At 40.5% G+C, this 25,731-nt stretch overlaps 1 protein-coding gene across 6 annotated transcripts in view; it reads right to left on the bottom strand.

Annotated features, from left to right (window-relative positions):
• HIVEP1 (HIVEP zinc finger 1) overlaps positions 1-25,731 on the bottom strand; it is a 153,523-nt gene that overhangs the window by 24,893 nt on the left and 102,899 nt on the right. For all 6 annotated transcript variants that reach the window (XM_078368358.1, XM_035294917.3, XM_035294918.3 and 3 more), the window contains 3 exons: positions 7,373-13,353; positions 3,412-3,545; positions 2,383-2,558 (listed from right to left, as the gene is read on the bottom strand). In XM_078368358.1, the coding sequence (XP_078224484.1) occupies positions 2,383-2,558; positions 3,412-3,545; positions 7,373-13,353 (6,291 nt within the window). The remainder of the gene's footprint in view (positions 1-2,382; positions 2,559-3,411; positions 3,546-7,372; positions 13,354-25,731) is intronic.

Here is a 25,731-nt window from a genome sequence, read left to right on the forward strand (position 1 = left end):
GAGAGGTTTTGTTTCTGGATTCCTATAGCTACATACAGTCTAGCTTTCTTTGATATAAATAAGACTCAATCTTGCAGAGATACAAGCTGTCTACATATTTTCTGTTGACTGACCTTTAAAGCAGAACCACGAAAACAAGTCAATTAAAATTATTTTGAAAATGTACTCAGAAAATAAACTCAGAGGGCAAATAATGAATTATGGATTTGTAAGCATTATCACCAGAAGCATCAATTTTTAGCTCTACAGAGTATTCTTCTAATAGCGTTTTGCTGTTTTGGCATGTCGTATTTATATAGCATGCCACCACATCACTATTTCCTTCTGTTAGTAACCAGATGCTAAGTGGATTCCTACTGGCTAGGATATCAAGTAAAGCAGAGAAGGTGAAAATTTACAGCCTAATTGAACAAAAGGTCTACTATTATTTAACTACCTTTAAAATGTGCTGTGGAATCTGTTATACACAGATTCATAACAGGTAGACTTCAAAAAGGAAACTGACCATAAAAATAAGAAGTGTTATGCCAAGAATAGGGAAATACTGAATTTCTAATATTTTCTTCACCAGTCTCCTTAGCAAGGATAGCCTCCTTCAAATAAATATTTATCATATAATTCCACATGACGTCTTACAAAACAAAAAATTTAATGCAAATTCAGATACATAGCATATCAGTGATATGTAAGACATGGAAAGTGCTAAGAGGTAATACTCGCTCTGCAGGGGTCCTTATGACTCTCGACCATTTAGTTAACATTATCTAAAATAACTGAGTTATTTCACTAAGATTAATATCTTGTGACTTGTATTTTTCCTTGCCAAGAAATCACTGTGGTTTCATTTGGTTTACCATGCATCCAGGTTGTCCTTCCTTTCTTGCTCTTATTTCATAAACCTAATTTTTAAAATACTGATTCCTTTTACTCTATCTATTGAAAAATACCCATTTCCTATTATATCTTGATCTTCCTGTATTTGATAACATCATTTTGTACATGATAATCTTTTATTAGTAATATTAGCTTTTTAAATATGCTTCTTGTCTCATAAAGGAAGTTAATAGGTGTTTCCTAATCATCAAAGCAAACCAAGTGAAAAAGCAATAAATTCAGTTAAAAGACCAAAGTACTGTACCCTATCAGAGTCCTCCCTCAGGACCAGGAAGCAAAGTAATCCTTAAACCCCCCCTCCAACTACCGAGGAAGGTTCTACATCACAATCAAAGAACTGTATCATGAGTATCCCTCCCACCTCTCTCACTTCTTGAAACTTTTTGAAATATTCAAAACCACCTGAAGAATATTTTGTTTTTCCATCATTCTTGTTTCAGACATGAATGGCACTTAAAGAGAACTAATTTGAAGCATGTAGTTGTTATAACTCTCTTTAAATGCCCATAAATACTAGCCAAAAAATGTAATAAATTTTCCTAAGGAGTTCATCAATCTTTAAAACAAAAAACTGCAAAGACAACCAACATAATAAGAAAAAAGTAAATGTTAAGTCAAATGATAAAAATTGCTATTTTTAAAAATCAAAATTTTTTTTGACAAATATTGTTCTCTCAGATGTATTTTCACAATTATCTTGCTTTGTTAAAGAGAGATTCTTGGTTTTTAGAGAATGGCATATGAAATTAAAATCTCAAGTAACAAATTGTTCACAAATAAGAAGCCTAATGGAGAAAGCAGACATTTAAAGTAGTGTCTCTATTATATGTATTAAGAAACTCGCTCAGGATAAAATTAACTATGAGTAAGGATTATAAATAAAAGCATATTTTAAAAACCAGAAAGGGTCCTAAATAGTTTTAATGATTAGTTCTGAGATTTCTTCATAAACATTAATAGGAACTTTAGAAAATTTTTGAAAGTAAAATTTAACAATATTTGTATAAAAAAAGTATCATGAAAAAATGGCTTACATCTGCCTAAAATTAGATAAAACAAAAGTGTAATTATTATAAGTTTACTGTAGTTATTTTAAATCTTTCTTCAATCCGTTAGCACCAGTGAATTTACTTGTGATTACGAAAATTCCTTTTTCTTCTTCAGCTCCAAATTAAATATTTTTGAAAATGTATATTAATCATCGCATTGTATAACTGCAATGTAAGGAGTGAAATTTTTTAAAAGGGCAGTTGCTCTTTTAAAAATATTATTTTTATCATATATTTATTCTAAAACTGTGCAATTAAAAACTTTTTCCCAATGAGTCTAAAATAATATAAAGAAATAAGACTACAACATTGACAAGATGTAATTTGCACTAGTCTATTTAAGCTACTATTTCATTGGTCAAAGAACATACATAGCTGGGTTTTAGCCCTATCACCTAAATGCCTATAAAAGGACCTTGAAGCAATATGCATCTCATACCTTTAGTCTTAAAGGAGAAGTTACAGTAAGTGCAGTGGTAGGGGCGGACATCTGTATGGGTTCGTATGTGTTTCTTTAGCATGCTAGGTTTCTTACAACGTATTCCACATTCTTCACAAATGTATTTTCCTCTTCCCCTGCCCCGGACATATACATACTCTTCATTTGACTTATATCTAATTTAAAGAAAAAATGAATAGAGAGATTGTCTTTGAGAAAATATGGATGATTAAAATTCAACCCAAAAATCAAACAAAGCACAACTTTCATACTCAACCAATAACAATTTTATGCATGTGTAAGTAACAGAATATTCCATCTCTTTACATCAACATTTAATATAGCTAATTCTAATCAAAAAGACTTATGCAATATTATACTTTGTTTTGTTTTAGAGGCAGAGACTTGCTCCGTTGCCCAGGCTGGAGCACAGTGGTGCGATCGTAGCTCACTTAAGCCTCAACCTCCCAGGCTCATATGATCCTCCTGCCTCAGCCTCTTGAATAGCTGGGACTACAGGAGCGCACCACTGCACTCCACTTCTGTGTGTAATTTTAAAATACTTCCCTGTTTCTACATCACTGGTTAAAATTTTTTCTTCATTGGTAAATTCAATCACAATAATTTTAAGTACTGAAATACTTTGGAGCTTCACTATGATTGGCTTTTACAATGTTTTTGTTCATAACAAAATACACAAAGATATCAAATAGGCAATGAATTCATCTGAGAGCAGATTCTCTAGGTCATTCCTTATTGTAAATCAATGTGAAACCCAAGGTTCACTCTAATAATTTAGTTTTTAGCTGCCTTCAAGGTCATACAGTATTTCCCAAACAGTCATCATTTCTCCATCAAAATAAATTTGACGTAATGCTAACATATTTTGCTATGGAGATTCTGTTAATAAGCTGAGAAACCCTGCAACATTGATATTAAATTGGCACTGAGCCTTTATTCACATGAAATCAAATGTACATTTAAAAAGTAAGTTTAAATGTACATTTAAAAAGTAAAATTTGTACTTGCCCTCCATCAAATATTTTAATTCTTCTTGGTTCACTTTTGATTAAGGAATTTTCTTTATCTTGCTCACTGTTAATTTCAGAGGCATCTTTATTGCTGAATTCAACTACTGTGGATTTTTGATTACCTAATGCTCTCTGAAAGGAAAAAAAGAGAGAAACTAATTTAATAAAACTGAAAATACAAACACGCTAATCTTACACTGGAAATTAAAACATGGCAGAGTATAGAGCATATGGTCAATGAAATGCATTTCAAAGTAGCAAAAGATTCAAAGGGCATTTGCTTTATCTCTTCCTTTATGAATCTGTCTCAATCACAGCAAACTGATAAATCTTCTGTTACTTAAAAATCCCACCACAGCTCACTGACATCCCCAAATAAAGGCTTTATAACTCCTAGACCATGGTATTTCATAAGTTTAACAGGAACTTTTTTTTAAGTAAATTAAATATTTTTTCTTCCATTTAACCAACCACTCAGAACACTACCATTTAAATACAGTTCTTAAAGAGTTTACTTTTGGAGAAGAAAAAGAGCTAGTCACCCCTTTTGGTAAAATAATGCCTCATACCCCCGAGAAACATCACTACATCTCCTTCAGCTTCAGTGCATTATAAGGTAAAGCAGAAGCCCCATTTCCCAATATTTTACTTTTTCTTCCTCCATTATTTTAAATCATAAATCTTTTTTGAGATGGGGTCTCACTATTGTCCAGGTTGGGGTGCAATAGTACAATCATAGCTTACTGCAGCCTCAAACTCGGGCTCAAGAGGTCCTCCCACCTCAGCCTCCTGAGTAGCTAGGATCACAGGCGTGAGCCACCACATCTGGCTACTTTTAAATTTTTTTGTAGAAATGGGAGTCTCACTATGTTGCAAAGGCTAGTCTAACTCCTGACCTCAAGTGATCCTCCCACCCCATCTACCCAAACTGCTGGGATTACAGGCATGAGCCACTATGCCCAGCTAAAACCGTAATTCTTTATAACTTCTCAAGTTTCCTGAATACTGGTGACTGTGAAACTCAGGTCTGGCCAAGAAGTTAGGTTTTGGCCTGATAACAAGTAAGTCTCTGGAAAAAGGTAAGGAAAATCAAAATAAAATGTATAAACAATGTGTGATTTTCCTGTAGGAACAATATAATAATACCACCTTGCGATTTTATGCTACCAGCCCTTTACCAGTATTTTATCTCACTTATCGTGCCATTCCATTCTCTCGGGTCCCTGTGAGGCAGGCAGCACAGGTGGACTATACATCCCAGTGAGGAAGGAGACTCTCGGGGTAAAGTTCCTCGTCCCAGGTCAAGTGTTGAGCAAAGGCTCAAACTCTCATCCTCTGGCTGAATCAACACAATGCACAACTTTTCCTATCAAGGATGTCTTTTATACAAACCTCTTAAGAAATTACATTGTCAAGTAGGCTGTGGTGCTGAGATAACTTAATAATCCTAAGTGATAAGAGAGCCTTGTTCATTGCAGAGAGGGGTCTGTGTGGTAACTTGGGAGGCCCATCCTTACACAGACAGGAGTAAAGAGAAGCTGCTGGCCCACATTCCTCAAAAAGGCACCAAGAAGAGCTACTGATGCAACGTCTCCTCTTTTCCTGGCAAACAGATCGACTTCCACATAATTTGGAATACATGCACACACCTTCCTTTGGCCGTATCCGTTTACCAGTAAACCCTGTTCCTTATTTTCTTTCCAATATCAAATTCCCCTTTATCTTTTGCTCACTTTCATACTATTAAATCTGGCTTCTAATTGCCAAAGTTATCAATGAGCTAAATACCAAAATCTGTCCTTACATGCTTGAGCACTCTACGTATTATATGCTGAAGGTGCCGTGTTTTGCCTAGAAATCCTTTTACTTCACAGCATCTGTCTGGTCTTTCCCATTGTGAATCATAAATGCATTAACTTTCGGGTTGTGGAAAACAGCCCGGTAATCCATCCTCCATAGCCCCTTCCTCACAGACTCAACTCTCCAGCGATGTGCACAGTCCAGATATGCCCATTTGCCTTTATCTTTATTTGACCTCTCTAACAACTCTCCTTAAATATCTTCCTCCATGTTTTGTGTGATGCCATTTTTTGCTCACATTTCTCCTTCCTCTATGAACAATCTCTTTCAGTTTCCACACAGAAGTGTGGACTTTCGTCATCCATTCAACCTTTTAAATAGCAGTGATCCCTAGGATCCAGTCTGGGCCCTCTCTTCTTTATATCCTGAGCAATCTCATAATTCACACGTATGCCCTAAAGAATCTCTACACTTACACCTGGAGCTGTCTCCTAAGCTCCAAATCTAGATAAGCATTTCCAGACATTTCTCCCAAGGCATCTGGTGTTCGAGGAGAGCCACTTCTCACAAGCACTTCAGGAACACACATGGTGTTTTATTTAAATTCTAACGATGAGGTCTTATCTTCCAAGATTTAGTAGATTTAGAGCCTGAGAACTTAATATTAATTCCACAGGTGGTTTGGACACAGCTTCCTTCTCTGAGAAAAGTATCACTGGTTCTCCACCATACATATGCTTTGGTTTTTACCTGTTTCTAACTTACAACACTTTCTAACCAATTAGAGTTCTTTAAATGAAACAAGTTTGTTCTCACTTCCATGTAATTTAGTGTATTATTAAATTTTTTTATTCTTGCCGGGTGTGATGGCCCAAACCTGTAATTCCAGCACTTTGGGAGACCGAAGTGGGTGACTCACCTGAGGTCAGGAGTTCGAGACCAGTCTGGCCAACATGGCGAAACACCATCTCTACCAAAAACACAAAAAATTAGCCAGGTGTGGTGGCGGGCACCAGTAATCCCAGCTACTTGGAAAGGCTAAAACAGGAGGATTGCTTGAACTGGAGAGGTAAAAGTTGCAGTGAGCTGAGATTGTGCATTGCACTCCAGCCTGGGTGACAGAGTGAGACTCTGTCTCAAAAAAAGAAAAAAAAAAAATTCTTCTTTGCCTGAAAAATTCCTATTTTTAAAACAAATTTGAACACTCAGCTAAAGCATCACCACCTTTGGAGTGTCTTTGTTGAATTCATCTCTCTTCCACCTACTAGCAATGTTAGAAAGTTCCTTCTTTAGAATTGTTCATACTTCTGTGGTAATATGATATGGCAAAATTTTCTTATTGACAGATCTGTAAATGTTTATGAACTTGTGTTGCATGCTTATAAATCTGTAGAGGTCAGATACTCCATTCTGAATATCCACACTCCAACGTGATATCCTTACCTATTTTTCTAATCAGGTAAATGAGTTTTTCACATTTTATAAAGCTGACAATTCTAATGAAACTGATTCCATAAATTACCCCAAATTATAGTTTCATGATCTTAAATTACTTTATAAATCTTGATCAAATCAACTTATCAAGTATACAAATGAATTATTTTGTGAAACTTCTCTCTAGTGCTAATGGTCCTCACAGCTACACTGGAAGAAAGTTGGAAAGGGCATGGCAGGGGAGTGGAGTCAGTATGTACGAAATGAGTCTAAATGGCTCTCTGCTTATATTTCAGAATGAAATGCAACTATCTTTGATCATCTTTACCAGTTTCCCTGCATTAGCAGGAACAAAGCATAACCATAATTTCCTCTCACTTAACAAGAAAAACAAAACCCTATTATAAGTAAAACATCAAAGTAAAACCATGAGTCTTTGCTCTGTACTACTAAGCAAAGACTTACATAGTTAGCTGAGGAAAAAAAGTGCTCAGGGCAGATTATTTCTAAGATCTTTCAAGATAGAATCACTGAGAGACTCCAGGTAACTCCTATCAGTGTAACTCCTGGGGTAAATATATCACCCTGTCTTTCAAATAAGACACCTAAAGCACAATTTGTCACTCAAAATTAAAATATTTCCAGTTAAAATATTTAAAGGTATCAAGACACGTTAAAACAAATTTGCACAAACCGTATCTGAAGATAAATTACATTTCAAGTACCTTGCTTAAGTTGCTTTTCCACTTGCTTGAATAGACCAATAAATCTGACTTGGAATGGGTAGTTACTGCTTGACAATATAGTGATTTTCCAGTGTTCTGTTTTGAATTAAGGAGAGAAAGTGCAACTTTTGTGGGCAAACCAAGTGGATTTGGATTACTGGAGCTTACTGTCCAATCAGTATAGGCTGAAGTTTTCTGGTCCTTCTGAGGCAAATGCAATGACTTCTGCCGTAAGAGATAACACCATGTAAAGTTGGTTGTAGTCTTCAGGCTAGGGAAAGCCAGCTGCTGGGTGTCCCTGATGCTAAACAGTGAAAGAGAAGGGACCGGCTGTTGACTTTGCTCTTGGATGTTCACTTTGTCATCTTGATTTTTAACCCCGGGAGACTTCCTTTCTTGGTTATTGTCCGTACATTTCAAAGGAGAAATAAGAGTATTTTCTGAAGGGACAGGTGAACTTCGAACTGTAAGAGTTAATGATGTGGATGACTTGATGTTTTCAAATTCCTGCAATTCACTTATAGGTTCTATAACGACAAACTTAGAGCATCCTGATAACGAATTATCAGACGGTAAAACATCTGTCAAATTAACGGCCTCACTACTAATTTCAGGTTGAGAAAAAACATCCTTTTCCAGTATTACACCATCCAGGGGCTCTGTAGTACAAACCTGCCTCACTAAAACAGGTTTCTTCTGTTTACTAGGTTCATTAGCTCTCGAACCCAAAGGCTCTAAAGGTCTCACATCTGTTGCACAAACAGCTCCATTTTCATCTTTGGCCCGCTTCTGGTGCTTTTCCATGGCAATGTCTAAACTATTTGCAGGGGAAAGCATCCTTTTACTCGAAGCTGAAGATTCTTGTTGAGGGGAAAGTCGACCAACAGATGTCTTCTGAGGTATGGGTGAGGATTCTGACAGAGAAGAATTTTGGCCCATCTCTGAAAGAACATTTTCACACACAAATTCCTTCTCTGGGTTTGGCAAAGCATTATGATGACCTTTTTGTAATGTTGGCACCGAATTTTGTTCTTCACTGATTGGCACTACACTATGATTAGCCTGGCAAATTGGCTGACTGGACAGATCCTGGGTCACTAGTATTTGTGGCAGGGACGTGAGTGCGGCAAAACAGTAAGCAGGAACATTACTCTGCAGACGTACAGGCAGCATGAATGACGACGGCACCTTCTGCACCTGACTTCCAAGGGGCCTGAGCTCTGGCGGTATCAGAGGATGCGAATTAGACATGGTATCGATTAATTTGGTTGGTAAACCTGCTGATGTCACACAACGATCTGTTGCAACTGGATCTGAAATAACTTGATTTGGCAAAGAAAGTGCAGGATTAGAAGAGCAAGACGGACCTGAAGTGAAAACCTGACAATGCAATTGGTATTTGGGAGCAAAGCAATCCTCACTTTTAGAAAACCCAGATAAAGTGGAACTGGCATCTGGTTTGCCACCCTGCGTAGACACTTGCAGAGACAGCTGTGCGCTCTGGTGGCTAAGGGGTGCGTGGATTTGATTTAACAAATTGATATCACAAAGCTGTTGAACGGGAAAGATGCTGGTAGAGCCAGGGTTTGACATTTCTGCCTGCAGATCCTTAACTTGAGTCTGAGAGTACAAAGTATGTGCAGAAAACTCAGCTAAAGATGTACTGGTGAGCTGAGGCCCCTGATACAGCACTGCGTTCACGCTGGGAAGAGCAGTATTTTGAAAAGATGTTGGGTTTACGGGAGACAGATGACTATCTGGAGCTATGTTTAAAGATATCTGCCGTACCAGTGGGCCTCTCCTTCTTTCTATGAGAGGCACGTGCCCAGTCACTCCCATTCGAGAAGGTGAAGACGGAGGCTGCGATTCAGTAAGCGGCGTCGTCTGGGATGGGGTGATACTTCCACAATCGAATGATTTGCTTCTGAGATCAGAGACCTCCATCGACATCTGCGTGCAGTTTATCTGTTCTGATGCAGCACGCCTCATTTCCCGGTGACTTCCAGGAACATTCAGCGTATTCAAGCCAGCTGGGATCACAAGAAACTCAGCTTTATTTAGAAAATCGACTTTTGGGGAAGCCTCTGCTTTAGAAATGTCCTCTATGTCTAAAGAGGCTGAGAAACTCGAAGTGTGTGATAAACTGCTCTCCCTACTTAGACTCCTGGAGAGAGTGGAATCAAAGCTCGATTCTGTTGAGGAATGTTCTATCTCAGCCAGACGCAGCCTTTTCTTTTTGGGTGGCAGTTTCTCTGTTGGCAATTTTGACAAGGTTTCACTCCGCTGGGGCCAACTGAACTTCTCTGACTTTTCTTGATCGTGGCCTTGAGCTTCCAGGTCCCGATCTGGTTCTTCTGTGACCAAAATCTCTGGAACTTGGATGTTGTGCTGCCGGACAAGTCTTGAGGGCTGTCCTAACACATGTCGTTCACTTGGACTCTTTCTGGAGCTTTCCTGAAGTTCTCCTCTGAGGGCATCTGATGGTGCAAGCTGGTGAGGATGAGACCCGTCCCGAGAAGGGTGACCCTCCTCTTGGGAGATTCCTATCACTTTCAGAGACCCGGGCTTCCCTGTTCTATTCAGCTCCTGGAAGGACACTGGGGAGGCTCTTTCAAAAGGCTCAGGCTTGTCAAAGGAGTTGGGCCTGCTCAGGGAGTTGGTGTGCTGGATGACAGAGATCCCAGTCCTGTGTCTCTGCAGTTCTGTCTTGTCCTGGGCTGCCGAACTTATCTGCTGCTCCATGATGGTCGACAGCTTGGGATCCATGGTCTGCTCAGGGCCCCTGGCAACAAGCTGAATTTGGGAGTTTTGCAACTGTGTATTTTTATGCTGCTGGTCACCTCTTATGGTAACATTATGTTTAGACAAACTGGGAGCAGAGCCCAGAGCGTTCTGAAACTGCAGGCCTTCGGAGCCTTTTGGAGAAGTTCCACTTTCATTTTGCTGAAGTTCATCATCATCCCCAACACTTTTCATTTTCCTCCTTTTTCTTATCTGGGGCGTCTGTTCCCAGACGCCAGTGGACCCAGCCACTCTGTAGTGCAAAATCTGCGGCTGCGGACCACCAGGCACAGGGGCGTGCTCAGGTTCTCTTATGGCTACCTTTGTTTTTGGTCCATGTAACTCAGAACAGTAAAATTTCTTATGATTTTCAAAATTTTCCAGTTTCCTATACCTGTTTCTACAAGTTTCACACTCAAACATTGTCCCTCGCCCTTGGTGAGATTTCTTTTTTTCTGTATGTGGGCCTTGTGCCAATGCCTTGCTCCGCACAGACACAGTTTCACCAGAGGCATGGCATCCTTGGTGGCTCTCATCCAGGGACTGCCCAGTACCGAGAACATGACTTTCATTTGCTGAAGAGTCTTCTATGGCTGCTTGTCTGACAAGTGTACGAGGATGTCCACTCTGGGGTACAGGAGTGTTAGGTCCTGATACAAACACGTCGTCATAGAAGGCGCCAATTTTGTCATCAAATGACTGACTTCCTCTTAGTGGATGAGGAGGAGGTATTATATTTGCAGGTACTGCTGAATAACCTGTAGTCGGCATGGAATTACTCCTTGTGATAGGTAAACAGTCAAGCGAAGGTACAGACAGAAGAAACACTTGCTTTGATTTTTCAGTAGGGGTGAAAGGGGACTTCGGTATATCAGAGCTTGAACTTGTTCTCCGTCCCACTGGTTTTAAATCAAACTGAAACGAATCTTTAAATATGTATGATTTGGGGGAATCAATGCTTCCTCGTCTTGAGAGTGAAGTTCTCCGCGGCTTCACACTATCCAGTTGTTTGTCATCTACCAAGGCTTCATTGTCTGAGATAAGCTTCGATATCCGCTCCTCAAGTGTTTTTGTGGCCAAGGGTGGGCGCATCTGACCTGGTAAAAGCAATGCCTTCTCCCCTGTGGGCAGAGCAGAGGGTGCTGATGATGTGCTGACACGAGCTGTAGAGGGTCCGTTATTCCTTACTGAGTCTTGTTCTGTGCTGGGTAACGTTCTGGCAAAGGGAGTCGGTGAACTCACTGTTTGATCGGCACTTTCAGAACGTGAAAAGTAACCAGAATCTGTACTTCCTAAACTTCGAGGACTCAGGAGCTTCCCTTGCTGCTCTTGGGAGTAATCCGTAGCCTGCTGCCTTTGTAGCTGGGCGTGTACTGCTCCTACGTGAGAGTCTTGCTTTCCTTCCAGTGGATTCGTGTCCCCTTTCTGGTGGGACTTCTCATTAGTCTCCAACCTGGAGATGCCACCCTGGGACATGTTGGCTGAAAGTGACTGTACGTTTATCACCTGAAGGTCCTTTTGCTTTTGTGCACTAGAAAGTTCAGCCTTGGGATCCACGGCCTTTGGACTGTCAGTTCTTAAGGGGGACACAGTGACAGGGTGGACCACAACTTTCGGTAACTCTGTCACAGCTTGTGATTCTGAAGATTTGTCCTGTAGCAAAAAGTCACCTACCACATTTTCTGGACTGCTTGGAGTGAAGCCTGATTTTAGTAAAGTTTCAGCATTTGACGTCCTCTTTATTATGTGCACAGGCTGCAGCTCCATGGTGCCGAGGTCATGCTGTCTCTCATCAGTGGCACCTTCCTCTTCGCTCTCCCCACTGTCCTCTATGTCTGAATGAATGCTAAGTGCTTTGGGGGACTCATGGGACAAGAACAAGCCACCAGCATCTGGTTGCAAGACAAGACCCAGTTTGATAGTATGTGCATGGGATTTCTTGTGCTTATACAGATTACTTTTAGTCTTAAATGAAAATCCACAAGTCACACAGGGATAGGGTCGCTCTCCAGTGTGGGAGCGGATATGCTTTAAAAGCACACTAGGCTTTGCACATGCTCTATTGCAATACTCACAAATATATTTTCCTTGTTTTTTTGGCTTCTGATCTTTCAGAAGAAGATTGCACATTTGCTCTACGCTTTGATTAACAACAGAGGCAACATGGGTTGAATTATAGACTGGCGTGGGGGGCGACTGTGTAGAATTGGCTGGACTTATTGACAAAGGTGAAGCAGAATCCATTTGCTGGTTTTGAGGAGTAACCTGAGATCTACTGGAAGGTGAGGCTAGGCCTACAGATGATGTCCCTCCTATATTATAAACCTGTTCAAGTTTGGCATTCTCTTGATTTTGCAGATTCATCAGTGATCCTGTGAAACCTGAACACCCTGGAAGCTGCTGATTATGTTGGTTGGATTTGGGAACAAAGTGTTCATGTTGATGATACAAATGAGAAGCTGACTGCACTGTCCCTTGCTCGTTCTTCTGAGCAGCAGACACATGGACTGTGTACGAGGTACAAGAAGACTGTGATTCAGCAATCAGTTCCTGTGAAGTTTGATTTGGGGCATCCATTGAACTGTTTTTCAATTTGGAAGGGGATCGTGCAGTCTTATTTGGCCTCAGTTTTTCTGTCTTAATTGCACAAGATGAGCCCTTTTGTGACAAGGTGCTCAGTTCTGGCTCCATTGCTTTCAGTAAGACATCAAATGCGGTGTTTGTATAGGAGGGGGATGTAGTGCCACAAGAAGAGATGCATTCACTATTGTCAGTCCTGGTTTTACTTGACAAGGAATTCGAGTCACATTGTTCATCGAGGACACTGAATTTGGCAGGGTCAGTGCCTTCGGATCTCCATCTACGCAGTTCAGATGAATGCTGCAGAAACAAGGGCTTCTTTGGGGAGACTGATTCTTCAGATTTTGAGGCTTCAGCAATTATTCCCAGTGTTTCTCCATTTTGTTTGATAAACTGCTTCCCATTTTTTACAGGAATATAATTCTGTTTCTTCTGAGACTCTGACGCACTATGAAAAACGGTGAAAGATGACTCTTCTGTATTTTGTTTATGTTTTGCCTGAAGAGGATTTCTCAGTGGGGATTTTGGTATTTTTTTCAGGTGATTCTCAGCTACTATCTTTTTGCGTTTCACACCTTTAAGGGATTCCGAAGTTCCTTTAACACCAGCCTCTAAGATTTCTGTTAAAAAAAAAAAAAAAAAAAAAAAAAAAAACTATTGGTAACATTGTACATACACCAACTATAATTTGTTGAAAATTAAGATTACTATCATTACGGTAACCGAAGAAAGTAGTTTAAGGAAAGTCTATTTTTTAAATAAAACTGTACTTCTGTGTTCCAGAAACTGAAAAATGTTACCAATCAAAATCTACTGAAACACTCATGCAAAGACCTAAGTGTGCATTTCTGGAATGCTTCTGTTCCTTTCTTGAAGAATCAACATCCTGGAATCAGATCTTTCAGAACTGAATTATCTTTTCCCTTGTCACTCTAACCCTCAAACAGTGCTTCACAGGGCTAAAGAAAGTGGTGACTAACAAGAAGTCTTGAGCTTGTCTGACAGCACTGCAGATAAGGAAACAGCTTATTAGAATTCCCTATGCTTGCAACAAAACTGGCTGACTGGCTGAAACTGTTTGGAATAGCATGGCTGACCGGGACCTGTACAGAACAGACTTACTTGCCAGATGACCGACCTTCTGACATCACAGCCCGTATTTTCACCACGGGTTTCACACCGACTCCCTCTGAATTTGCAACCCATGAAGAAGCACGAAGAGATAACTGTGCCTGCTCAAGGGACTTTCCAAACCTCCCCACCCTTTCCAGCAATCATCAATCAACCCCAAAACCCCTCCTCTAGCATCCCTTCCTTTTAGATACTGCTTTAAGTTGGTGAGGGAAGACAGATTTGAGCATCTCCTGCATGGCTGACTTGTCATTAACCTTTCTCTCTATAAAAATCCAGTGATTCAGTGTTTGGCTTTTCATTGTGTGCAGGCAAATGGATCTAGATTGGTTTGGTAACAATACCTGACCGTCTACACAACGGTCTGAGAAGGCTGGCCAACAAAGAAGAAAATTCAACCCTCTCATGCTGAGTACTTGTCTTATCTCATTAAGGATCTTTAAAAAAGAAACTTTTCAGCAAACTTATAAATATGCAAAACTGATATTCTTCATGAGAAAAAGGCCTGCTGATATAATTTTTATGGAAGACCATAGTCAGGACCGCCACGAAATATTGCTGATATGGCAATTGTGTCAATGAATAAAAAATTATAGGGAGGCTGAGGCGGGTGGATCACGAGATCAAGAGATCGAGACCATCCTGGTCAACATGGTGAAACCCCGTCTCTACTAAAAATACAAAAAATTAGCTGGGCATGGTGGCGCATGCCTGTAATCCCAGCTACTCAGGAGGCTGAGGCCGGAGAATTGTCTGAACCCAGGAGGCGGAGGTTTCGGTGAGCCGAGCTCGCGTCATTGCACTCCAGCCTGGGTAACAAAAGGGAAACTCCATTTCAAAAAAAAAAAGAAGAAAATTATAAAATTAAAACAGGATTTATCCTATTTTAAAATGCTGGGTGCTTACAACTTTTTGTTTTCCACTGCAGGATAGTAAGAATCTTGCAGGAGTGGGGAAAGATGGCACGGTAGAAGCAACTCAGGATTGCAGCTCTCAGTGAGGGCACAGAGGGTGAATGCAAGCCGCATTTCCAAATGGATCTTTGTTGCCCACAGAACAGGGAAATTCCCAGGTGTAGGAGAAACACAGGATGCCAGCACAGATGTTTTGGCTGGTGCGGCCGTTTAGGCCAGCGCCGCAGCACAGCGGCACTCCACACAAAACGCACTGGTCTGGGTGCCCTGTTAAACTGGCAATTTGAGATTTGGGAGGGCGGATTAGCATATCCATCTAATTAAACGGGACGTGGACACCGAGCCAGGACAGGAGATTCCCAGGAAGTGACGTTTGAGCCGGTGCAGTCACTGCACAGGAAATCACACAGATCCCGGTGCCCTATCAGCAGGTGACTGAAACACCTGGGAGAGAGTCAACCGTTCAACTTAAAAAAAAAAAAAAGAGGGCTCTGAGGCAGGGAGCCAGGTGATCAGGCTCGGCGGGTCCCACCCCACAGGGACAAACAAAACGGCGATTAGAAACGCTCGGGGTTGAGAGTTTCACTGAGGGCACAGCTGAACCCAGGACGGTGCAGCTCGGTGGGGGAGGGGAGACCGCCATTACCGAGGCATACTGCCCCTACTGAGGTACACTGCCATTGCTGACGCAGCCTGCCATTGCCGAGGCAACCCGCCATAACAGAGAGAGTCCGCCAATACAGAGGCGGGCCACCATCACCACAGCAGTTTTAACCACACCCATCTAAGCAGGACTACAGGGAATTACACTCAGCAGCAGGGTGGAGCCCACGGCAACAGAGCAGAGCCCATAACAGCAGGGTGGAGCCCAGGGCAACAAGGCAAAGCCCACAGCAGCAGGGAGGAGCCCATGGCAGCGGAGCCCAGGGCAGCAGGACGGAGCCCACGCAGCAGGGCAGAGCCCACAGCAGCAGGACGGAGCCTCCGCAGGCAAATAGTGACTAGACTGCCTCCTAGCTGGGTAGGACAGTGCAACGGATACTCATAAAGAAAGCCCTAACTCCCCAAGACAGAGCATCTGAGGAACAAAAGGGGTTTTATGAGTTCTGCTGCAGCAGACTTAAACGTATGTGACTAACAGACCTGAATGAACAACGGAGCTCACAGCTCAGCACTTGAGCTCCTATGAAGTAAAGACCGTCTCCTCAAGCAGCTCCCTGACCCCCGTATATCCAAAGAGTCACCTCAAAAAGGACTGATCAGACTGACATTTGGCGGGCATCATTCTGGGACAAAAATAGCAGAAGAAGAAACCGGTAGCATCCCTCACTGCTCTGCAGCTGCTACAGGTGCACCCCAGACAAGCAGGGCCTGGAGTGGACCTCAGCAGTCTTACAGCAGAGGGGCTAGACTGTTAGAAGGAAAACTAAGAAACAGAAATACTTCATCATCAACAATCTGGGCGTCCACTCAGAGACCAGTCGAAAAGTCAGCAACTACTCAGACGACAGGTGAATAAATCCACAAAGATGGGAAGAAACCAGCACAAAAAGGAGGAAAACACCCGAAACCAGAACACCTCGCCTCCTACAAGGGACCATAACTCCTCACCAGCAAGGGAACAAAGCTGGATGGAGAGTGAGTGTGACGAAATGACGGAATCAGACTTCAGAAGGTGGGTAATGAGAAACTTCTGTGAGCTAAAAGAACATGTTCTAAATCAATGCAAAGAAATTAAGAACCTTGAAAAAGGATTCAAGGAAATGATAACAAGAATGGACAACTTAGAGAGGAATATGAATGAATTGAAGGAGCTGAAAAACACAACACGAGAACTTGGCAAAGCATGCACAAGTTTCAACAGCCAAATTGACCAAGCAGAAGAAAGAATATCAGAAGTCGAAGATCAACTCAATGAAATAAAACAAGAAACCAAGATTAGAGAACAAAGCGCAAAAAGGAATGAACAAAGTCTCCAAGAAATGTGGGACTATTTGAAGAGACCTAATCTATGTTTGATAGGTGTACCAGAATGTGACGAAAAGAATGAATCCAAGCTGGAAAATACTCTTCAGGATATTATCCAGGAAAATTTCCCCAACCTAGCAAGACAGCCCAACATCCAAGTCCAGGAAATACAGAGAACACCACAAAGATATTCTGCAAGAAGAGCAACCCCAAGGCACATAATCGTCAGATTCACCAGGGTTGAAATGAAGGAGAAAATGCTAAAGGCAGCCAGAGAGAAAGGTCGGGTCACCCACAAAGGGAAGCCCATCAGACTCACAGCAGATCTCTTGGCAGAAACTCTACAAGCCAGAAGAGAGTGGGGGCCAATATTCAACATCCTTAAAGAAAAGAACTTTCAACCCAGAATTTCATATCCAGCCAAACTGAGCTTCAGAAGTGAAGGAAAAATAAAATCCTTTGGGAACAAGCAAGTACTCAGAGATTTTGTCACCACCAGGCCTGCTTTACAAGAGCTCCTGAAAGAGGAACTACACATAGAAAGGAACAACCAGTACCAGCCATTCTAAAATCACACTAAATGCTAAAGAGCATCAACATAATGAAGAATCTACAACAACGAACGGGCAAAACAGCCAGCTAGCATCAAAATGGCAGTATCAAATTCACACATAACAATATTAACCCTAAATGTAAATGGGCTAAATGCACCGATCAAAAGACACGGACTGGCAAATTGGATAAAAAGCCAAAACCCATCAGTGTGCTGTATCCAGGAAACCCATCTCACATGCAAGGATACACAAAGACTCAAAATAAAGGGATGGAGGAAGATTTACCAAGCAAATGGAGAGCAAAAAAAGCAGGAGTTGCAATTCTCGTGTCTGATAAAATAGACTTTAAAGCAACAAAGATCAAAAGAGACAAAGAAGGCCATTACATAATGGTAAAAGGACTGATACAACAAGAAGAGCTAATGATCCTAAATATATATGCACCCAATACAGGAGCACCCAGATATATAAGGCAAGTTCTTAACGACTTACAAAGAGACTTAGACTCCCACACAATAATAGTGGGAGACTTTAACACTCCACTGTCAATATTAGACAGATCAACCAGACAGAAAATCAACAAGGATATCCAGGGCTTGAACTCAGACCTGGAACAAGCAAACCTGATAGACATTTACAGAACTCTCCACCCCAAATCCACAGAACATACATTCTTCTCAGCACCACATCACACCTACTCGAAAACTGACCACATAATTGGAAGTAAAGCACTGCTCAGCAAATGCATAACAACTGAAATCATAACAAACAGTCTCTCAGACCATAGTGCAATCAAGTTCGAACTCAGAATTCAGAAACCAACTCAGAACTGCACAGCTTCATGGAAACTGAACAATTGGCTCTTGAATGTTGATTGAATAAACAATGAAATAAAGGCAGAAATAAAGAAGTTCTTCGAAAACAACGAGAACGAAGACACAACATACCAGAATCTCTGGGACACATTTAAAGCAGTCTCCAGAGGAAAATATATAGCAATAAGTGCCCATATGAGGAGAATGGAGAGATCCAAAATTGACACCCTATCGTCAAAATTGAAAGAGCTAGACCAGCAAGATTAAAACAAAAAAATTCAAAACCTAGCAGAAGACAAGAAATAACTAAGATCAGAGCAGAACTGAAGGAGATAGAAACACGAAAAATCCTTCAAAAAATTAATAAATCCAAGAGCTAGTTTTTTGAAAAGATCAACAAAATAGACAAACCACTAACCAGATGGATAAAAAAGAAAAGAGAGAACAACCAAATAGATGCAATAAAAAACGATAAAGGGGAAATCACCACAGATTCCACAGAAATTCAAACCATCATCAGAGAATATTACAAACAACTCTATGCACATAAACTAGTAAATCTGGAAGAAATGGACACCTGTGTCCTCCCAAGTCTAAACCAGGAGGAAGCCAAAACTATGAATAGACCAATAACAAGGTCTGAAGTCAAGGCAGCAATTAAGAGCCTACCACACAAAAAAAGCCCAGGTCCAGATGGGTTCACAGCCAAATTCTACCAGACACACAAAGAGGAGCTGGTACCATTCCTTCTGAAACTATTCCAAATAATCCAAAAAGAGGGAATCCTTCCCAAATCATTTTATGAGATCAACATTATCCTGACACCAAATCCCGGCAGAGACTCAACAAGAAAAGAAAACTTCAGGCCAATATCCATGATGAACATAGATGCAAAAATCTTCAATAAAATACTGGCAAGCCGATTGCAATAGCACATCAAAAAGATTATCCATCATGATCAAGTAGGATTCATCCTGGGGATGCAAGGCTGGTTCAACATACACAAGTCTATAAACGTAATTCACCACATAAACAGAACCAAAAACAAAAACCACGTGATTATCTCAATTGACACAGAGAAGGCCTTTGACAAAATTCAACAGCCATTTATGCTAAAAACCGTCAATAAACTCGGTATTGATGGAACGTATCTCAAAGTAATAAAAGCTATTTATGACAAACCAACAGCCAATATCATACTGAATGGGCAAAAACTGGAAGCATTCCCTTTGAAATCTGGCACTAGACAAGGATGCCCTCTCTCACCACTCCTATTGAATATAGTACTGGAAGTTCTAGCCAGAGCAATCAGGCAAGAAAAAGAAATAACGGGTATTCAAATAGGAAAGGAAGAAGCCAAATTGTCACTATTTGCAGGCGACATGATAGTATACCTAGAAGACCCCATCACCTCAGCCCAAAAACTCCTGAGACTGATAAGCAACTTCAGCAAAGTCTCAGGATATAAAATCAATGTGCAAAAATCACAAGCATTCCTATACACCAATAACAGACTTAAAGAGAGCCAAATCAACAACGAACTGCCATTCACAATTGCTACAAAGAGAATGAAATACCTAGGAATACAACTCACAAGGAACGTAAGGGACCTCTTCAAGGAAAACTACAAACCACTGCTCAATGAAATAAGAGAGGACACAAACAGAGAAATATTCCATATTCATGGTTAGGAAGAATCAATATCGTGAAAATGGCTATACTGCCCAAAGTAATTTACAGAATCAATGCTATCCCCATCAAGCTACCATTGACTTTCTTCACAGAACTGGAAAAAAACCACCATGAACTTCATATGGAACCAAAAGAGAGCCCACATAGCCAAGTCAATTCTAAGCAAAAAGAACACAGTGGGAGGCATCACACTACCGGACTTCAAACTATACTACAAGGCTACAGTAATCAAAACAGCATGGTACTGGTACCAAAACAGAGATATAGACCAATGGAACAGAACAGAGGCATCGGAGGCAACACAACATATCTACAACCATACAATCTTTGATAAACCTGACAAAAACAAGCAATGGGGAAAGGATTCCCTGTTTAATAAATGGTGCTGGGAAAACTGGCTAGCCATGGGCAGAAAGCAGAAACTGGACCCCTTCCTGATACCTTACACTAAAATTAACTCCAGATGGATTAAAGACTTAAACATAAGGCCTGGCACCATAAAAACCCTAGAAGAAAATCTAGGCAAAACCATTCAGGACATAGGAGTAGGCAAGGACTTCATGACCAAAACACCAAAAGCATTGGCAACAAAAGCCAAAATAGACAAATGAACGTAATCAAACTCCACAGCTTCTGCACGGCAAAAGAAACAGTCACTAGAGTGAATTGGAAACCAACAGAATGGGAAAAAATTTTTGCAGTTTACCCATCTGACAAAGGGCTGATATCCAGAATCTACAAAGAACTCAAACAGATTTACAGGAAAAAAACAAACAAGCCCATTCAAAAATGGGCAAAGGATATGAACAGACACTTTACAAAAGAAGACATATATGAGGCCAACAAGCATATGAAAAAATGCTCATCCTCACTGGTCATTAGAGAAATGCAAATCAAAACTACATTGAGATACCATCTCACGCCAGTTAGAATGGCGATCATTAAAAAATCTGGAGACAACAGATGCTGGAGAGGATGTGGAGAAATAGGAACACTTTTACACTGCTGGTGGGAGTGTAAATTAGTTCAACCATTGTGGAAGACAGTGTGGCGGTTCCTCAAGGCCTTAGAAATAGAAATTCCATTTGACCCAGCAATCCCATTACTGGGTATATACCCAAAGGACTATAAATCGTTCTACTATAAGGACACATGCACACGAATGTTCATTGCAGCACTGTTTACAATAGCAAAGACCTGGAACCAACCCAAATGCCCATCGATGATAGACTGGACTGGGAAAATGTGGCACATATACACCATGGAATATTATGCAGCAATCAAAAATGATGAGTTCGTGTCCTTTGTGGGGACATGGATGAATCTGGAGAACATCATTCTCAACAAACTGACACAAGAACAGAAAATGAAACACTGCATATTCTCACTCATAGGCAGGTGATGAACAATGAGAACACATGGACACAGGGAAGGGAGCACTACACACTGGGGTCTATTGGGGGGAATAGGGGAGGGACAGCACGGGGTGGGGAGCTGGGGAGGGATAGCATGGGGAGAAATGCCAGATGTGGGTGAAGGGGAAGAAGGCAGCAAAACACACTGCCATGTGTGTACCTATGCAACTGTCTTGCATGTTCTGCACATGTACCCCAAAACCTAAAATGCAAGAAAAAAATAAATAAATAAATAAAAACTAAAATAACTCACTTATTTGTGGTTTCTTACCAACAAAATTAAGAAGTCATAAAGTTGTAGTAGCCCTTGGTTTAAAACAAAAAAATCACCATTTTCACTGAACAAAATATTCAATGGCTATGTTTCTTTGTCATTAGCAATAGGTAGGGCAGGTAGGCAGTTAGGGAGTCAGGCAGAAAGAAGGTAAAACTTATTGCAAGAGAAATGAAATCACCTTCATTTTTAGCTGTGCTGGAAATAAATCAGTATTTAAGTGACAATACCCACAATCTATCAACTATTGTGTTTTGGGGCAACAACTCCTTGCCATGATTTAGTTTCATTTCCATTGTTGGATTGCTGGGCATATGAACAAAAATTATTCAACCTTATATTACTCTATTTGTTGAAAAGCCAACTACTTAATTCTCCACTATTTTCAAATAGCTGTTGCAAAGTACATATTTGAAATTCATATTGGACCAAAATGACTACACTGTAATAACTACTTATTGAGGATAAAATTTATATTAGAAATACTCTAGTCATATTCTGACATCAGTTTATATGCTCTCATATCATTGTTTAATGAAAAAATGCATACTATTTCATTAAAGATACATTTACCCACCATGATTGAAAAACAGAAGGGGGGGTCTCATAACTAAAATATTTGAGCTAAAAAAATAGAAAAAAAGTCTCAGTATTATTCACTTTTACAAAATGTTGAACAAATCTTTTTTTACTCTCCAAAACACTCACTCATGAAATGATGTTTCCCCACTAGTTTTCCCTTATTAAGATGAATGTAAGAAAGTCATTGATGTATTTTTTGCCTCTCATTAACTCTATCAGGCAAGTAGGCCAAGTGAAAAATGATGCTCATCAACCTGGGGCAAGTAGTCTCTCTACCTTCTTCCAAAAGCTTGGAGGTGGGTGTCATAAAGGTGTGAAAGTCAGTAGGCTATTAAAATAAACACAAAAACAGAGATGAGAAATCACTTGGCTGAGAGGCTGGCAGAGCTGAAACATCATAGACTTAAACATAATCTACCCATGTCAGGCCCCATCCAGGACCTATTCAACCAGAATCTTGGACACAGGAGATATGCCTGTTTTGCTCTGTTTTGCAAACATTTTAGAATAAACTTTCATTGTTAAAGTTATGTAATTTAAACAATGTCTTATACTCCAAAGAACAATGCAAAAATTCAACCCAGAAATACTGTATGTGATTTAAACAACAACAAATTTAACCTTGTACTTAAAAGAAAATGACGTTGAAGATAAAGGAATTGCTAAACTTAAGATCCATATTTCTTTATAAGAGAACTGTTTCCTAAAAATCTACTGGGAGTTAAGAATTTGAATATTTTAAACAGAACTTCTGAACTACATGGTTCAATTTTAGATATAGACAGATTCCTCTCTCATTTGCCAAAGCTTATAACACATTCTACCTGTATCATTGTTTATACTTAGTTCTCTATTTAACCTTATCGAATGACTGGTGCTATTCCCTTCAAAACTTTGCATACTCTGCTTTCTGGCAACCTGGTTTACTTCAGAAAGCTTTTCCTCTCTGATATCTTCATATATGCTTTCTGGTCAACTTTTTATGGAATAAGGTTCTTTTCTTTAGGGACATCAATTATGTTTTTTCTGATCACCCGAACGATAATTTAAATTGCTTTCCTCTCTTTGGGTTTTTACCTTTGTTTTCTCTACAATTTTCTAAAGCTTTCCTTTTATGCCAATAATTGAATTGTCGGGCCATTAAGTTCTTTACTGCTTCATATTTATTCATTAGTTTTAGACCGATGTTATTTTGTTCTCATTTTATTCCCTATTTCATCTCATTTTATTGTGTCATATTAAGTTTGAGCTCTTGCTTTAATACTTTTATGATCTTTAGTTCTGCACTTAAGAACACTTCTGTTTCTAGGGTAATATTTCCTTTAAGGCAGAATTCAGCCTGTCTTCCACATTCTCAAGGCTCTTGTACTGCCTGAGATCATGGGGGATGGCGAGGGAGTAGCACTCAGCTGAGAACATACTCCTGACAGTCTTTTTCTGAGTTGTGTTCATTCTTCTAGGTTTTGTTGGATCTTCTTTCTTTAACAGGTTCACTGTCCTTGTTCAAGGGATATGCTTGAGAGGAGAGGAGGTAGTGAGATGGTCCTGGAACTTGGATCAGTCTAAGTTCAAGGACATTTTTGTGGTTGTTAGGAGGGGAGAGGCTAGTGGAGGGGACGAGAAAGGTGCACACAGAGGGACGACAGTAGGTGTATGTCCAGAAGAATACTGCACTGTCACTTTAAAGGTGGAAGTGAAAGCAAGGTGCCTAATTCTCCACAGATTTTCACTCTTCATCCCTTGATTCTCAAGATCTGGGGCTGAACTGCTCAGAGTGGGCAGCTAAGCCATCAGGCTACAATATAGACAAATATCTTCTCTTGAGAACCAAAGGCCCTAGAGTAGAAGGCAGCAGACCCTTGGGTTTTCAGAGAATGAAATACCTGGAAGTTTTTTAAAGTTACCCTCATCTGGATTTGTTTAAAATCTACCTATTATAGAATGACTGGAGTTATTTTCTCTTGTCCTCTTACCCATAGCAAAGAGCACAATCATCAAACTTTGTGGCTGTGTCCACAAAATAGTTAAGAGGATACACAGACCATAGTGCTTCAAAGCAGAAATGACACCAGTGTGAGGAGGAGAAGGAGACAGCTGTTCACCATCAGCACTTGTGCTTTTCTATCATTTTAAAGGCAAATTGTTGTTAAGGTGAAGTACAATAGAAAACACATTAGAGGAGACAAAGACCAAGCAGTGGAAGGCAGCTCAAGGACTCCCAGGGAGCCTACGCAGTGGGATCACTCCCCTCTAACCCCACCCACCAACCCTGCCAAGCCCGCCAACCAGTGCCCCACCAACCCTCTGTCTCAGCAGAAGGACACTGCTTTCGATTCACCACCCTGATTCCAGAAATGCTGTCATTTTGGTTATGTGTTTTTACCATTACTAAGGTTGGGCATGCTTGGTGCACACCAGCATTGAAACACAACTCTCTCTCCTTACACACAGGGAGGGCTTAGAATCAGATTGGGAAGGGAGGAGGAAGACTCAAAACAGGAGTCAGCCGGCCACTGAAAACTGTATTATCCCACTTGTCAGCGTGCTACTGGTAATGGCTGAAAAATCAGGCAGAAACTCTGAGATATCAACACATCAAAAATCTAAACATGACTTCATTTAACAGATACAAAGCACACTCGGGAGAGGGACCCAAATCAGCAGCACTGCCCCTGTCAGGTCACCGACCTGGGCTTCGAAAGAAAAGCCAGAGCTCTCCCTCAGGCAGGTGGTCAAGAACAGCTTAGAAAGACCACAAGGGCCTCTTCGCTGAAAAAAAGTTGAATAGTTAGGGAAGTATAAGTGAAAACTCCTGGGTTCTCTGTGAAGTCACTGACACGTTATTTTCCAAGGCACTAATCTATTTATTAGGGCGTCTATGTTTCTTTGTAGAGCACCGAGGAGTTTGAAGTATCAGTCAGCTGATTTTCAGGATTACTTCCAGAGAGTAACAGATTAAAAGCAAGCAAGTTTCCTGGCTCAAGAGTGCATCTTAGTTGCCAGCGAGGTGTGGCAAAGCATATTCTTATGGTAAGTAGTAGGGATGATAAACCACAACTCACAGTGTGTTTAAAATCCTGTCTTGATTAAAGGTGAACCTCTGAGTAAATCTCTCTTTTCAGATTTACTCAGAGACATGATGTCAGGGTGGAAAACTTCAGATCTCTTTTGGGCCTTAGGAATATACGCGGTACCTACTTTCTAACAACTGAGAGCATGCTGGGTCAGAAGGTCAAGAGATCAGACAGGGGGACCATTTAGAAGGCTTTTTTCAGTAGTTTGTGCAAGAGTTAAAATGCTACCCTGAACTCAGGGAGTGACAGTGGTCTTTTATCTGATTCAAACTAAGAAAGCCCGAAAAAGGTGTGTCAAAGATTCTGCTGAGGTTTCCCGTCTGAGCACTGAGTTAGTTTGGAAAAGAAAAAAATCCATTCACTTTCTATTCCACTGAATCTCAAACTCAATATACATGCATAGAATTGTAAACTGTTGCTGGAAATTCAGGACAAGAAATTTTCAATAGGAAAATGGTTAGGCTAATTATGGCACAGCCACTTAACATAACATTATACATCCATTTAAAATAATTACAAAGATTACATAGCAATATGAAAATTATGATACATTAAGTATACGTGCACATTCTTTTCTTC

This window comes from Callithrix jacchus, chromosome 4 (genome assembly GCF_049354715.1).
Source record: "Callithrix jacchus isolate 240 chromosome 4, calJac240_pri, whole genome shotgun sequence".
Taxonomy (NCBI): Eukaryota; Metazoa; Chordata; class Mammalia; order Primates; family Cebidae; genus Callithrix; species Callithrix jacchus.